Here is a 17,438-nt window from a genome sequence, read left to right on the forward strand (position 1 = left end):
TGCTACTCAGGGTACAAGTTACAGGTATTTTTGTGTTATTTTAATTTTGGACTATTGAAAACAGAACCATAGAGGAGGCATTTGCTGTGTCTCCATTTTTAAGGGTGTTTGAGGCAGGGAGCAAAGCAAACAGTTGGAAGGGAATGGTGACACATCCCAGATTGTCTGCTTCCCTCTGCCTCGGGTGCATGGTGTGATCCTGGTCAGAGTAACACAACCACAGTGCTCCTAGGTTCCTCATTAAAAATATAAATACTTAACTTTGATATTTGTGATGCAACTGCAAATTAACGGGCAAACTGTCTGACAGTGGCAACTATAGTAAGTACTTAGCCTTTACCTGTCATACTCAATGCACCTTCCAAACCTAATTTAGGCTTCTAAGAAGGCTGGTTAATGCCCGCAGGTGAATAGCGTGTTGGATTACCTCTTATCTCCAGTGTGCTTATTTATCAGTCTGTCTCTGGGACACTACAAAAGAACATGCTTTTTAACTGTTCCAGAGAGCCCGTTATAGGTGTAGCCTGGAGCTTGAATTATTTTCTCTCAGAGCCACTGAAAGCAGAATTTGGTCTCCAGAAAGGGACTTCAGAAGGGAACGATCTTGCCTGAAATTTCATGAGTTGCCTCAGGCAGGGGAACCTAAGCAAAGATGTGCCTGTGAGTAGCTGTGCTATTCCTGCTGACCCTGGTTTGTCTTTCCATGATAGCCCGGGGCCAGGCGGGAAGAACTGCCGGGGAGCCAGTGTGGAACACACTGTGTGCGAGAACTTGCCCTGCCCTAAAGGTGTGCCAAGCTTCAGAGACCAACAGTGCCAAGCCCACGACAGATTTGCCAACAAGAAAAAAAGCCTCCTGACAGCTGTCATCATTGATGGTAAGTTTTTTCAGCTTCTTCTGTAATTCCTTGCTGTTCTTTCACTGCAGCTTCTCAACCCATCTTGATTTAGTCTGCAAGACCCCCATTTGTCAGTGTGAAGGCTACAGTATGTTCCCCTTAGCTAGATCTGAAAGATGAATTACTTGTTCTGGTTGCTGTCCTGCTGTTCTTTTAGCCTTTTTAATGGAAGATACTGACAGTTTTTTCAGAACTTCTTCAGAAACTGTCAGTTTTTAGACATCTTTGTGTAGTGCTGGAGGAGTAGGGGGCTGAACTAGGTTCCCAGTCTGAACAGGCAAGTTTGGAGTTTTAACATGAGAAAGTTCAAATCAGTTTGGGACTGAAAACAAGAAGAAGGATTCCCTGGGGACTTTTTTTATGCAAGTCTTTTGTGGGCATTTTAGCATGATTGCCTGTCCTACTTCCACTCCTTTAATGCTTCCTTCGCTGGATCTTGCTGTTCACCTACTATTCAACCAGATGATGAGGGGACATGAAAAGGGATCGTAATAATGTCCTTTCCATACAGACAAACATCTTTCACTTCACTCTGCTGAAAAACGGACAAAGCTGGTTCTGTCTGATTATCTTAAAGACATGCTTGAACAGAGGAGGGTGATGTTGGAACTAACACCAGAACACCAGGCAGTGGATATAAGCATTTCCCATGTTAGCACTGACAGGTTAGGTTTTACTCCAGGGCAAGCATACAGACAGCATTCCAGTTCCTGCAGCAAACCCTCTCCAGAGCATGGTTTATTGACAAGTCCTGGGAAACAGGCTGTTCTCGTTCATTGTTCATCTCTGCTGGCTTCCCAAATAGTTTTGCCAGGTGAGTGCACAATGCAGAGCTACTTCCCTGACTTATCCTGGAAGAAGCAGAACCAGAAGGCTGCAAGGACAAGTTACCAGGGCTCTGACCTTCTGTTACTGCCATCTTAGCTTCCTACTTATCAGAGACAATAGAAACAAAACTTAAACCAGGTCTTCAGCACTTGCAGTGTTAGAGACATGTCCTAGAGGAAACACATTGTCAGACTTCCTGAACTGGGACATAGGGCAGAGCTCCCTTTTAGGCATGTCCTTCTCTATGAGCACAAAGTGTTTCTTCAGCTGCACTCCTCTGGCTACCGTAATTTGGTTCTCATATTCCTGTCCTGGAGTGTCTATTTTTGTACTTCTCATCTTAATTCCTCCACAGGCCCTTGTAGCATAACCATGAGAGTCCTTTGGAGGCACTCAAATCAGTCCTTCAGTAGCCATCTATTCCTTTCCTTCCACTACAAGTACAAAATATTCCTGTCCTTGACCACTTTGTGCTCGGGTGCCATAAGGTTTTTTGTTTCCATATATGTGACTGTCTGAGTTACTGTGGCTTTTACTGTGCAGGGTTGCACTCAGATTGCCAGATGTGAGTCTTCCATTGCTTGAAAGAGTGCTAGAAGCACGTCCTCCCACTCGCACTTGTTATCTTAGTCCACATCCAAAAAAGGTATTTAGGTGCTTAAACACCTTCAAGCATCTGTGTCTTCTTGAAATATTGGGTTGTTTGGGAATGTTAAGTCGCTAGCAGATGGTGGTCCCATCTGCTACATGTTCTGCTCATGTTTCTAAGCTTGCTCCAAAAATTTTAGTCTCCTACAGAATGACACTGCCCACTCCTCATTCATGTCCCTGATCTATACAGCTGATTCTTTCAAACTGCAGAATGACTCCTTCATGTCTGCCTTTCCCTAATCCATGCATTTTATTACCATACTCCCTTACACACAGGGCTCCACGCTGCTAGTGCATTCACACCCCGTCCATGCAGTTGCAACCCTATAGAGGCCATATATTCCAACAACCAAATGCTTTTCTGCCCGTAAAACCTCCGAAGTCTAGTTTGTGCATCATTTTCAGAGTACTTGTTCAGGTTTGCAATGCTTCCTGAGATAACGGCCCAGCTGAGAGTGGTCCAGCTGGTGGCTGGTAGACCACACCCAGCACACATGGCATTTGGTCCTGTCATTGGCCTCCTTCCTACTCATGTCCAGGTGCTTTATCAAAGAGAAGAAGATTGCTATTACATGGTGGTTCACATGGAGCTGCTACATAACACTAGGAATGTTGGGCTGGCTTGGCCCAAACAATATATACAATACTGCAAGGAAACAATATTGCAGGGGAACAGTAACCATTTTTATATAAGACAGTCGTGCCTCATAAATCTGCTAGAGAACATCAGCACACACGTGAATGAAAGTGATCCGGCTGATGTCATCAAAAGCTTGTAAAGAAACTAAGCTGTCATAGGATAAAAGGGAAGGTCACGTGGTAGATTAACATCTGGCTAGAGGATAGGAAACAAAAGATAGGAATAAATTACCACTTTTCACAATGGGAAGAGATTATCAGGGAATCTGTGTGGGTCTGTGCAGCACCTCTGCTGTTTGGCATTTTCATAAATGACCTGAAAAAGAGGTGAATAGTGAGATGGTAACATTAGACAAAATTCAACATCATTAGCTTCATCAAAACTAAAACTGGTGACAAGAATTTGCAAAAGGGTTTCACCATAGTGAATAACTAAAAAGAGAAAGATAAAAATGTTGATATGTTCAAAATAAAGCACATGGGTAAAAACAAATTGAGCTGTACGTACACAGTGATATATCTGTTAATACTCAGGTCAGACATCTTAGAATCATTATGGTTAGATCTGTGTAAGCACCAATGAAGCTCTGTAATTGTCAGGGCAGGATAATCTTAGAAATCATTAGGAAAGAAGTAGAGAATAAACAGGAAATATCCATATGCCACTGTATAAATCCTATATCTACACCTGTGCACATTGGTAACCTAGCAGAGTGACTCAGGATGGGGCGGGAAGAACAACAGCAAATGCCATCCCAGACTACGCTGGACACATCCCAGTTCACCCCAGCTGGCATTTTTGCTTCCTTTGGGTGCCAGACATGGTTCACCTCAGAGCATTAAGCTGAGAGCAGAATCTGACTTCAAAGGAAAATGTTCCTTACTGAATCCCTGGGGTCTCCCTTGCAGCAAAGCCAGCCTCCCACTTAGTGGGTGTTCCCTGGGTGCAGAAGGTTCTGTGAGCTGTTTGCAGTGCTTCGAGTTTTCTTGAATAGCTGTATTATCTATCATAGGAGCAGCCTTCATCCAGAAGCTTGCAGGACACTTCCAAAGCCCTTCTCAAGAAATTAAAACAACAACTTGTTTTCAGGAATAATCAAATCCTCTGAAACTGCAGCTCAGCATTTCTCAGTGATTCCTGAATAAAAAGATTTTGTTATTATGGCTCCTTCGGAAATATGCAGCTCTTGTGCTTTGCTGACGACTTCACTGAAATCCATCATAACTGCCTCATTCATAAAAAGGGCTGCAGACATAATTTGTAAATTCCTGAGTTCTCCAAACACTACAGGGAGAGTATACTTTCCTCAAAAAAAAAAAAAAAAATCTGCCTTTTACTTGCAGGAATCTTGTTCCCAGTGGTGGAGTCATCACCAGGGCTCTCCCAAAGACTTCTGTTGGGCAATATTTCCAGAGTACCATTTTGGAAGTTTAACTCTTTGATGCCAAGTCCCAAGCTGATGTTTTTTTTCTCTCACCTTATGGTTGCAGGTGCCACAACAATCTGGCTTCCACAGAGGCCAGTGGCCTAGCTATTTAAATTGTTTCCCAGCTAGTGATCCAGATAACACAGTAATTCCAAGAAAACTGCCTTTTTCTTGACTTCCTAGTGTGGTTTCAGTTACAGAAAATTCTCCCAATTTTCTTTTTTTGGTGAAGGCCATTTTGTGGCCACCTGAGGACTGACCAAGCTGTTACTAAAAGATAATAGCCAGCATTGTTCCTGATTTCTAGCAAAGCCTCACTCACCTGAGCCATGTCATCCCATGGCATGTGGTCAGACTAACCAGCTCCAGCTCCTCATGTGCATAGTTGGCTTTTGATGCTCAGTAGAGAGTAAACCTAAGGCTGTAAATTAAAAACTTCTCGTGCCTAGTTGCAGAGCAGGCAGCCAGGTGTTCCTCATAGCTGCAGAAGGAGAGGCTGTTCAGAGGTGGTCAGACTAGTGGTCTCCTGCGCAAGCTCCTCTTTCAACAGCTTTCTCAGCTTCTCCTGGCAAATGAAATCAAAATCCAGTCTCTGAGAATTTCCTTTGCATCAGACAAAAGGCAGGGAGTTTGAACCTCCACAGGATGTGCCTGTAGTTCCTCTCTCAAGCAGGATGGGCAGAGGGTAGCTCAGTTTTGCACCTCAGTGTCAATGTTTTTTTAAGCACGTTGGAGCACCCATGCAATGTTCTCCAGTTCCTTTTTGCAGCATATCCAAGCACCACACTCAGAAAAAATAGACACAGACCCAAACCAGCCTTGAGCTAATCTTCTACACTGTGCTTGAGCTCTGCTTGCATGTGTTAATGAGCTGGGAGCTGGTTGCAGATTTTTTATTTCATTGGGAACTTAGACTTGGGCCTGTGTCGTTTAGTCTAATGTATTGGCAAACCTTCCCTCTTCTGTCTGATGAGTACTGGACCATGCAGAACAAAACATGTTTCCATTTGAGTGTCTATAGGTTCTTCCCTGGATGAAGTCTGTGAGTAGCAGAGAGTCAGCTCCAAAGGAAAAACATTACATTGCCTAAATATCTGTTACTTAAACATATGGCAAATGCAGACTGCAAACCCTGATATCTGCTGTATGCTGCCAGTTAATGACACAAATCTTTGAAAAAGCTTTTTTACTTAACTCCTTCTCTAGCTAAACCCCATAGTAGGTCTTCCAAAGTGAAGGCCTAAATATATAACATTGTGCTTGCCACTACTATGGGTGAAAAATGCAAATTTTCTCTGTCAAAGTATTTCAGATGAATTTGGGAGTGCTTTCTGCAGGTATCCCAGCTGCCTAGTTTGTTGGCAGAAATGTTTGTAGGACCACAAATACCAGTTTAAGGAAACGGTAGGTAATGTGTATGCAAAAACATGTCAAATTTATATACACAAGCGTTCTTACTGGCAACCTGATGCGAGCAGTTAATTCGGTCCATCAAGAGCAGAAATGGACTGGAGAATCTGTTTGTCCTTCTGAAATCACTTGATGTAGCCTGAATTTTGTGTGAGATGCTCACACAGTCTAATAACCTGGTCATTCAAGCCAGGCTGCTGAATGTTCCCTGTAACAAACACCTTCCATTCACAAACAGGTACAAAGAAGTATACTGACTGAATGGGGTTTTTTGTGCCTTAAAAGACCAAGCTCATCAATTTAACCCTTTGAACCGAACCCCTGAACCGAAAGCCTCATGTTCCCTCAAAGATCCGAACGTCAATAGATGCCGTTGTACACCCATTTATGCAGCGACTGCATTCCATTGCTCAGTTGCCGTTGCCTCAAGCACCTATTTGAGCTGCTCCTCAAGGAAGTTGCTTGTGTGTTTCTTTTTCCAGATAAGCCGTGTGAGCTCTTCTGCTCTCCGCTGGGGAAGGATTCCCCTGTGCTGGTGACAGACAGAGTCCTCGATGGTACTCCATGTGGGCCTTACGAGACTGACCTCTGTGTACATGGCAAGTGCCAGGTGGAGTAACTTTCTCTTGTTTCAAGTGATGGATAGTATGGGGTGGCTGTGTATGTCCTAAAAGAGCAGGCATCCACGTGGGTGGCTGGGAGGCTGTCCCAGAGGTGAGAGGGCAGCCCTGTTTTGCAAGACCCATTGCAAGGGCTCCACAGCTCTTTCTTGATCTTAGAATTGTGATAAATGCCCAAGGTATGAGATTATCACTGAACAGCTGGGAACATTCAGTGATCACAGTCAGTTGTGTGTCATCATCAAATGGTTTGGGAAAGGAGTGGAAATCTGGCTTGCTTAACTGCTCCATTTTGGCTACTAGAGGAATCACTGGGAGAATGCCGATGCTGCAAACTGGATTATAAATTGTTGCTAGCCTGCTATAAGTGTCACATTATCAGCATCGTGGTGCTTTTCAGCTCTGTCTGGGACCTGTCTAGAAATACTGAGGACATTTTTCATTACCAGTTGCTTTTTGGCTCCTAGACCTGCATGAGCCAGTAGCTTCCCCCATATAGCCTTACATCTGTGTGATTTTGTTATCTGTATTACTAAATAATGCCAAGGTGAGTTAACTGTTAGGGCCCATCTGAAGTGTTTGAAAGGCCTGTTTCCCTTGTAGTAAGGAAAAGGTTCCCTTCCTTCCCGAAACTTCATTATAAACCTCCAAGCAATAGGGAATGTAGGTTTAGAGGAGGAAATCCTGCAGCCTGGAGCACAGCCTAAGCCAGTTTTCTTTTGCCTTTCATCTGCACTGTCCTGTGCTCAGGTCACAGAGAGAGCAAACCAGAGGGAGCATAGGGCAGGCTTCCTTCTGCTGTCCAGCAAGAGCTGGTTGTTCCTGCATGGACTAGCCAAGCCCCGAACATGCTCATTTCCTTTCGTCTCTGGTCAAACAAGTTGACAATGGAAATGAAGAGGACCATCTTCAGGAGTCTTAAGATTTGATTTCCTTTTCCTGGAGTGAAGGTGCAATGGCCTATAACCATTGCAGTGATGATGGTTTGCAATGATGATGGAACTGGAAGGAGGCATCAGTCAGGGCGCAGTGGGGAGATCCTTGTAATACAGCTCTTCCTCGCCGTTTCCTGGGCAGTGAGACAGTTCATAATGCAGCACATTGAATGATTCGGAGCCCATCTCTTAGAGCTGCTGTTTCAGATTCCTTGAAAATTTAGGTGAAATTATGTAGACCCATACTAACTATGAATTTAGGGTGTTGGGAGAGGGAAGGAAGAGAAGAAAATGTTTAAATAAAGCTCGTAAAGAACAAGAAGGCAGTTAGCATGGGTGTTGCTAGCAGTGTGTAGCAGTTGTGTTCAAGGCCTTTGTCATGGACACTGTGGCAGGGCAGACACTTAGTGGCTTTTCTCTCTCCGGTCCATGTAGCATGTGTTCAAAATCTGCTCCACACACATTAGTGATGTGAAAGAAGTTTGAGTCAGCTACTATAACCTTGCCAGTGCTGGATTCTTCCTGGCAGTTCTTTCTCCAAATTTTTCCTAGTCTAGATCTTTATCCCATGCTACGAGTTCCTCTTTCCCTATTACCCAGCCTATTGTACCACCAGAACAGCTTTCTAGTATAACCCTTTACCTCCACTAACTCTACTGGAGACGTGCTAGTTTGCCTCAAGGGGCAGAAGGCACACCGTCTGTCATCTAGTAAGCAGTGGTTAAGAGCTACCAATTTGTACTGCTTTGAACTCTCCAGGCAGGGAGATAAGTGAACAGCATATTCCCATAGGAACAGGAAAGGTTTGGGGGACACAATATGTTTTTACTAACAGCAGTGCAAGGAGATAAGTGGAAAAGCTTTATTCAGATTGAATTTTGCACTGCTATAAGAAACACTTCCCACCCTTTCCTGCCAAATTTTTAATTCAGCCCTTCTAATTTATTCAGATGAAGAATCTGAACAAAAAGTTGCTGGGGAGCCAGCACAGGGGCTTGATTCTTTATATGCTCTTTAATACTGAGTGCCCTGCATGGAGCCAGGTTCATGGTGGATCCCAGTTACTTTTTTTTTTTTTTGCTGTTTTCAGCTGTATCCAAAAAGCTGAGAAAGCTATTAATAAGCTGTTACAGTAAGGCCAGCTGTGCACCTCCAGCTGTGTGCCATTGACCATTGCACTGGGTCGGCCAGCTTTACTTCTCCAGACATTCGGATCAGCCGCAAACAGTAAATCAGACATTATGGCAATGCGTGTTTTCTTCTTCCAGTGAGGAGCAGTAGCCAGCTCCCCTCCAAATGAAAACCTTTATGAGCACAGAGCTTTGGAGGTACATCATGAAAAGCAAATTGCACTCTAACTCGGGGGCAACTGCCTTTAACTGTGCAGAGAGGTGATGACAGCTGCAGAACATTCAGTCCATTTGCATCTGGCTGAGAGAAAATGCAAAATGATCAACTCAAGCCGAGCAGATTTGAAAGCCTCATGAACTCATTTATAATACTCTTCCGCCTTATATGCAGTTTAGTGCTGAGAATCGCTGTGTGTAACTGTGTACCCCATTTACCACAGATGATACTTGTCTAACTAGCTGCCTATTAAACCAATTTAATCGCATATTCGTTTAATTACTCTTCTCCTTGTTTCTTTACTCAGTGTAGACAAAGCCTTGTAATAAGCATTGCAGGGGTCCTGGAGAAGAGAATAAGTGCTGAAATCAGAGGGTGGTATAACTGTTATTTATTTTCTTGAATAATCCTTCTAGTTAAAGGCTTTCAAAGGCAGGAATAACACGTTTCCAGTGTAACAGACATTTGCAGAAACCATTGCCTGCAAACACATAATTCAAGAAATGTAATAGCTCTTTTCCCTTCACCAGTAGGTGCTCCTAAATGAAATTCATGCATTCTGGTTAGAAAAATGAATGTAGATGAACATGGCAAAGAAAAAACTTTTCTTGCAAGGTGAGGGGGGTTTTGAGAAGGGAAGCATCAACAGATTCTTTGGAGCAAAGTCCTGTAAGTCTCAAAATATCCTAACTGCAGACAGGCACCAAAGGCAAAGGGGGAGAGTCTTTAATTTTAATCTGTGAATTTATTAGAGCTTCATTTGAAAGCTGTGAGCTGAGCTCACACTGAACAGTGTGAATGAAGCCTTTGGGTGTCAGCCTCACCATCCCTGAAGCAAAGTCATCATAAGCAGAAGTATCCCTGTATTTACCTCTTAAACCTGAGGGCAGTGGGAGTGAGTAAACTTGGTTGATACTGTAGTCATGCACAGAAGCACCTGGAGAGAGCAAAGTCATCTCTAGAATTAGCACAAGGGCTCTTGCATCACCTAGATTTTTTGTGAAACTACTCCTTGTCTTTGAGACAAATCATAAGGTCTTTATTCAATTTTATCCTGTCCTTATTTAGAAGAGTTGTGTTTGAGGCTGAACATTTCATTCTTGATAGTGATAGAAGCATGCCAGCATAAGGACAAAATAAAAGCTATGTAAGAGCTTCAGGAGTTTGTCTCAAAATTGAGGATAATGCTATAAAGTTGTAGCTTTAGTAGAAACATTATAGGGTAAGAATGACTGCACTTACCCTTACCATCTCCTGAACAAACACAGACACCCTGTTCAGTGTATACAAAGGGCTTTGACTTTTTCTTCTTGAAATGCACATAGTCTTCTAGCAAGGATAATTCATTTTCTCCTGGGATTTTTCAGGGACGGAAAATCTGTAACAGGCCAGAGAACAGCAGCAGTCTCATGAATCTGATGATGAGGAAAGTGAGTGCAGCTGTAGGCTTTGCAGCCTCTCCTTTCGCCTGCCTTCGCAAAGCTTGCTTTTTCTAGCATGGACATTTCAGGCATGGTGAAGATGGGGTAGGGCAGTGCAACCTGCAGCTCAGATTGCTTTTATCTTCTCTTATTTCTCTTTAAGTGACAACTGGCTTTCAGTGAGAAGATTCGCTGAGATTTTTGTTCTCTCTCAAGCCTGCTTGGCATATGTTTCTCACAGAGTTGACATTCATGGTGGCAGTGCACTTTCTAACATCTTCCAGTTTCTAAGATATTCCAGTTCTTTGTTCTGTTTGTGCTGCTCACGTTAGCACCAAGCTACTGGCAGAAGTAGTACTGAAAAAGGTGTCAGATGTCACACAGCAGTGGTGTGGGGAGAAGACAAGCAGCTTTGCTGACTGTTATGACGCACATGACTTTGTGCTGGCTCCTCTCAAAGGAGGATTAGTCCAAGACTCATGATAGCATGAAAGAACTTTCTAATGGAGACTGCAAATTGTACATCAGGGTGTAATCTAAGGTCGCTTTGAAAACTGTATCCTGTACATCAGAACTTGGCTGGAGATCATGGGCAGTCTTTGCTGTGATTTAACAGTTTAAGATGTGAAGATGTTTTGGCTCTATCTAGTTTTCTCATGAGTGTTTTGCCATCTCACGGCTACTTTTAACTTGTTGGTGAATCTACAGTACGTTCACTGATGACAAGCCACAAACTAGGCTGTTCTGGCACAGCAGAAATATTATAGACTGACTTTCTTCTAAAACCAGTTGTCATAGAGTATGAAAGGCAAGCCTAAATTTGAAACTGGACACATTTTCAAAAATAGCTTTTCCAAGTTAGGTAAGCAGAGGGTCAGGAGAAGGCCACAGTGAGCAGAGGTAAAATTGCAGTTGTCTACTGGACCAGTTGTTGGCAAACACTTTTCTGTGTTTTCAGTACCGACATTTTGCTTTTGATGCATGGAGTTTTGGCTTTGACTCCTCACTTGAGTATTTTCCATGTATTATTCATACTCTTGCATTACAGACTGTGGTACAAGATGTTCTGGACTGGGTAACTTGTCTCCATACAACAGCTTGGTTTAGCGCTGTACTTTGGTTAATTATTCAGTGTGTGCTCACAAAATCCAGGAGGGTTATTTGAACTACAGCCACCTGCTGTATAGTTGCCTTTTTCAATTCCTGTGTCTAAAGCAATGTAATCTGAGGCCTAGAAAGAATAGCAAGGCTTTTGGTGAATAGAGGATAGCAACAAAAAACAAGACTTTGCTTGTCAGTATCTTACTACTTTCTTAGTGTACTTTGCAGTGGGATATGAAAAAAGAGCGGTGCTGTTATCCTGCTGTTCTTCTTTTGTGTTAACCCACGAAGAACATGTCATAGCCGTTTCATTGTGTTATTCACCTAAGAGGCTTTTGTTTTTGCTTGTGGCCGTAACAGCCAAGAATCCACCAGGAGGGAGGCTATTGATATATCTTGTCCTGATAAACATACATTCGTTTCACATCCAGAACTCACATGTTAAATGCCTCTTTTAAAGACTGGGTACTTGATATAAAATCTGGTGGTATGTGCACCCTGTTGGCATTTGTACAAATCAGAACAGAGGCAGGGCGAAGTCAGATTTGAGGGTATCAATTCAGATGAAGCTGGTTTGGAAGAATGAGAGAGGTAGCCACAGAAAGCAGCCAAAGAAAGAAGCAAAGGAATTCCAGTGATGGGAAAGGTCTCTGGGCAGGGAAGGACTTTGTATTATTTGCACTCTCACACAGCCTGCTCTGGTGGCAAAACACAGGGATTTTGACATACAGCCTTCAGGCTCTATGTGTGAAAGGATGAAGGTTAGGAGAAAAATTCTATGTAGGATCCCCATGAACTGCTAGGGGATCTAAACACAGTCAATAAGTGTAATTGCGTATCTAATGCAGATGAGATAATGCAAATATAAAATAGGCAGTGCCTATCTCCTGTTCCAGCAGAGCTGCTCTGATTGAGATAAAATCTGAAGGCTCAGGAAGTGAAAGGCTGGCGTTTTCTGGAGTAACTTCTACGTGGACTCTGGTGCATAACAGAAGATTTGCAGTGGAACAGAAATAGAAGTAACTTGCAGGTGAACTGCTTGATCAGGGATCAAGGCTAGCCCTCCTGTACAAATCCTGTCAGACGCCCATAGTCTTCTACAGGGGCGATCACGTTTAAAGCAAAGAAATGAGAATTCTCATACCCTCAGATCTTAATGTCGGTTGCTCATATATGTACATTCCTGTTTTATGTGGTCCATCCCTTCAGGTATTGGTGGACACTGAATATTATGGATGAAAAGCTGGCAGTGCAGATGAATCTTTCATAACCAGCATGGTCTGTACATGATCAATTTGTAAAATGGCACATGTTGCATCATTATTTATATTTGATCCATTGAGACAGCTAGTTAGTTCAGCATATGGGAAGCATTATAGTTTTGTGAGCCTACAATGTCATTTCTTACACAGGGTGGGTGTATATAACAGAAATAATCATGTTTATGTGGCAAAACATATTCACACAGGCTGTATCAATTGAGCTCTTGCGTAGCCATTCAAAATACAAATAAAATTATCATTAAAAAGTACCCAAGCAATACAGAAGATAGTTCGCACACTGAAGAATTCAAATGATGTGCATGCAGAAGAGGAGTTTTCCTATGCTGGAGCCAGCAATGACTGAAGCTGGAAATACCACCCAACAAGCAGTATTTTCAGATGTTTAATTATAAGAATGAGAAGGAGGGGGAGGGAGAGAAGGAAGGGCGGACTGACATATCAGCTCAGAGAGAATGAACTTCAGGCCTTTGGCTCAGCGAACATGCCAATTTAAAGGTCAGTGGATATTTCCAAAACATAGTGTCAGGGTAGGAGACTGCCTGGGTTGAAGGTCATTAAGAAGCCCATGGATATAGTTATGACCCTCCTTGCTGAGGGCTCAAAGACCCAGAAGACTATCTTTACGTTTCCTGCCATCACTCCTGGGTTTTAATATGGGCAAGGGACCAGCTTTAGTTCAAAATAGCTCTTCTTATTTGTCCAGTTGATGCTGCTAACTACAGCACTGCTGGCTTTCAACAGCCAGCGTAGGCAGGAGCTGGAACTCCTGGGCAGTGTTAACACCACTGCATTTGCAGAAGTTGTGGTTGTCACTGTCTGACTCATGTCAGAAATTACAGGGAACTTCCAAGAGGCCAAGAGAAGGGCTTGGCACTGGCGAATCGACCCGCATACTCCGCCTGATGAACAAATGGTGGTTAGAACCAGGCTGGCTTTTCATTTTTTATTCTGCCCTCTGAATGCAGAAGAGCTCCAGGTATCAAATGTCCTGCTCTCTCCTTGGCAGATATATTGGCAGCAGTACAAAACTGCTTCCCTTCTCCTCAGCCCACTCAAAAGTGATGAATGTGAAGGTATCCAGCCATACTGGATGGACTGGTCCATGCATTCAGTCTGCTCACCTGCAGGATAACAGTTGGATCAGAAAACATGAGATTGTTATGTACAAGATCTTTCTTTCCTGAGGATGTCCAGCTTCCCCTTTTGCACTTCTGCTTCTTATTAAAAAAGATCTGCTTACCTTGATCAGTACGCTGGACTGCACAGGAAGCAGCACAAAACAAGTTAGAGATGGTAAAAAAATAACTGCTTTGAGTTATTTGGGATTTAAGGGTTTGTTTCTGCACTATGAAAACTTGCGTTTTGAACAACGCGACTTGGGATTTGCTCTTTGCATACCGTTGAATAAGTCCTCACATCTTTGAAAGCTTCCTGCAGACTGAGAAAAGCTACATACATTTTAACTGTTGACAGCATAATACAATGTGGCAGTGAGAAGCTGCTGATGTACAAACTCCACCGATCTTCCCCCGGGCCGGTGGGGCTTAGCATTCAGCGGTGCCTCTGGCCCAGTGCAGTGGCTTTCTCACCTAGGGGAAACCTGAGTTGCCCCTCTGCGACTGTGCCCTACAAATCCACCCCATGGAGCTGACAGGAGTCCCAGTGCTCAGTTTACATCTTTCCAGTCCATGGTTCAAGGACTGCTGGAAGATCCTTTCCTCCTGGGAAGGGTGATACAGACTGTGTTTTGTTTCCTCATCCTTCCAGCTCTGTCTCTTCCCCTTTACCACTTGTTTTACAGGCAGCAGTGTTTTCAGCGTGTGAAGTTTTCAAAGCATCCAAGTGACTGAGGTGGTCAGTGTAACACATTTCTAAATGACTTGGGAGCTTTTGGAAATCCACTGTCAAATCTTAAGAAAAGCTGTTTCATTATGTACCATTATTAAATGTACTTTTACTTTGGAAATGATTGGAAAGCTTGGGAAGGGGGAAATGAGCTCTGATGTTTGTACAGACAAGAGTAAAGTGCTTCCAAGGTATTTTTTTTTCCCCCATAAAGTAGCAAGAACGCACTGATTTTCATCTTGAAGCCAAGAAAACTGCTTTATTCTCTTAAAAGTTCTCCTTTGTAAGAAGCCATTTCCTGGCCCAAATCCAACAAGCGCGTTATTTCTCAAGACCTGGACTGACAGGGAAAGTTTGCCCTGCAGAGGGTGGCTGCCACAGGAGGGAATGTGTCAAGAGCCATTCCCCCTTCCTCCGCTCCCAGGGAGCTGGAGTGAAGATGAAAGGCAAAAAACAGCAAAGCACATGATTGCTAATGCCTCATTCTCTGCCTGCATCCATTACAGTCTTGCAGAGTCCTCATATAGCGCTGGGAATAAATGTGGTTCAACACTCATTATATTCCCTTTATTAATTTGTATGCTCACATAGTGCTAATAACAATGGAGTACAATGAAGGATAGCACAAAAGCCTTAAATTAAATGCAGCCTTTCCAGTATCTCAGCAGGGTGGCAGGCAGGCGTGTATTTCCAGCTGCCTTTCAGCAACACTATTAATAAATCATATTTATTTTCCTGGAAGGAGAACTGCTGGGACATCCTTCTGTTTGGGGGGCAGAATCACATTCAATATCCCTAAATCATTGTTGGACATAGGTGTGAAGTTTAGCTTTGAGAATTGCAACTGCCAGAAAGTCCACAGTCTTCTTCCTACCTTACTTCACTTCCCGTTTATACGTTTTTTTCTGTAGTCTGTGTCCATCAATTTACATGCTGTTCTAGTTAATAAGCAGCATTTCCCTTTTATGTGTTTATATATTTAAGGATATTCATCCTTTCTCAGCATTTGTCTTTCTCTAAAGATTGACTCAGGCAAACACTGCACCAGAACGTGTCTTTTCTGAGAATCTTTGCTCCCTGGAATACATCTGGACTTAAGGAGTGGCCAGTGTCTTTTGAAAGGAGGGGAAGGTTTGAGCTCAGGTCCAAATTACATTGCTTAGATGCACGCAGTCTCAGAGAAACAGTCCAAGTTCTCTTAATCTTTCCCCACTTTCCTTATTTTTCAAAATGTTTGTTATTTTGATTTTTCCTTAAGATATCTCTCCAACTTTCCTCTGGCTTTATTTTAAGAAGGCAAGGAAGGGAGAGACCCAACAGCCTTGTTCAAAGAAGTATTATTAGTGACAGTCTCACTAACTCATTTGCCAAGAAATTGTTTACCTACAGAGAATAAATCTTCAGCTTATTTTTAACATGAAAATCTCTGCTAATATGATGCCTAATGAGAACTCTTATTTCAACAGAAATTTATATTCTAAGATTGAGTTGCTGGTCATTCTGGGAGTCTTACATGAACAGAGAAAAATTTACACAAAATAGTCATAATAATGGTATAACGCCTAATCGTGTCGTAATTTAGCCCTATCAGCCTATAAATGGCTTGTGAGTGAGTAACATTACCATGGCAATCTCTACAACTACAGGGAACATACTGTGACTATTCTGGTAATAACTGTCTGTAGAAGCAAAGCTGCAGTTTTTTATTGGTAAGCAGTTTAGGTTGGTAGAGAAAATTATGAAAATGCCATTTTAAATGAAGCTTTAGGAGAAATCATTATGTATTTTTTACAATTGAATGTCAAAATTTAATACAGTGCAAGCATCTGGAAAATCCCATAATTATATTAGCAATCTTAAGGTACAGGTTGGCCAAGTCTGAGTGCAACCTCCTGCTTCCATTTAAGTATTTGTGCATTGTGCATTTGTGCATTCAGTTAATGAGATCTTTCTTCAGTTATTGCAAAAGTGCAATCAAAACTGAGTGTTAGACTCCCCATTAAGATCTTGATCCAAAGCAGAGCTTCTTCAGTGAGCAGCACATTGGAGCTTGCAGCAGAACTCTGAATTTTTCTGTGGTGCACAGCTAGGACCAGGGCTCGGGTTGCTTGAATTAATTTTCCAGAAAAGTTAAGCAAGCCACATTTTCCTCTTCTCTGAACTAAGCATTGTGGTAGTAGTGGTCCTTTTCTCTAGGATGCCTTTGAGCTCCTTAGATGGAAGGTACTATACAAACATGAAACATTGAATGAAGCAGGTTAGTGTGGATTAGCACAAGATCTGTGGTGATGTCTTGAATAATTAGTATTTGTGAAACCCTCTTCAGTTAAGTCTTCTGAGTCAAAGTTCGTGCACATAGTATTGGGCAAACAGGTTGCTGAATAACCAACTCAACAGTTTCAAATGAGTGCTGTCCTAATTCACAGCATTCTCTTCCCATTCAGGTTTTCAGTCAGATGTTTATCTGAGTCTTGACCTCAATGTTTAGAGATATTTTAACCTTGCAAACGAAATAATGGGGACCTCTGGTTGTTGTCATTAGAAAATTGGCTGCGATGGAATCATTGGCTCAGCTGCCAAAGAGGATCGCTGTGGAATCTGCAGTGGTGATGGCAAAACCTGTAAAGTGGTGAAAGGCGACTTCAACCACACCAAGGGGATGGGTGAGTAACCCTCAGCAGCATTTCAGTGTAGTAGAGACTGTCTTAACTGCTTGAGGAGAATTAAGAGAGGTAGTGATAGCTCTTCTTCTTGGATAGCGTTTGATTCACCTGCTCTGTTAGACACATAAGCTGACAGTTGTTCCTCTGAAATTTTATGGGTTTTGACGTAGATGTCCATAAACGGTTCTGACTGTTCAGGATGTTTTACTCTTGCAGACACAGATGGGGGATCTAGCACCACTGGTTTTCCCAATTTCTTACCAGTTGTGCTACCAGGAAAAATTCTGTGGAAATATCGAATGAGGAATCAGTGAAAAGATGCTCAAGAATGAGAATATTGACTCCACCTTTGTTAAATGTCCCTAGTCTT

At 42.7% G+C, this 17,438-nt stretch overlaps 1 protein-coding gene across 1 annotated transcript in view; it reads left to right on the forward strand.

The window, feature by feature from the left end:
- ADAMTS17 (ADAM metallopeptidase with thrombospondin type 1 motif 17) overlaps positions 1 to 17,438 on the forward strand; it is a 201,021-nt gene that overhangs the window by 118,813 nt on the left and 64,770 nt on the right. Inside the window, exons 13-15 of the mRNA XM_067305684.1 lie at positions 711 to 877; positions 6,336 to 6,463; positions 16,948 to 17,068. Coding sequence (XP_067161785.1) covers positions 711 to 877; positions 6,336 to 6,463; positions 16,948 to 17,068 — 416 coding nt within the window. The remainder of the gene's footprint in view (positions 1 to 710; positions 878 to 6,335; positions 6,464 to 16,947; positions 17,069 to 17,438) is intronic.

The sequence above is a fragment of the Apteryx mantelli genome, chromosome 15 (assembly GCF_036417845.1).
Source record: "Apteryx mantelli isolate bAptMan1 chromosome 15, bAptMan1.hap1, whole genome shotgun sequence".
NCBI lineage: Eukaryota > Metazoa > Chordata > Aves > Apterygiformes > Apterygidae > Apteryx > Apteryx mantelli.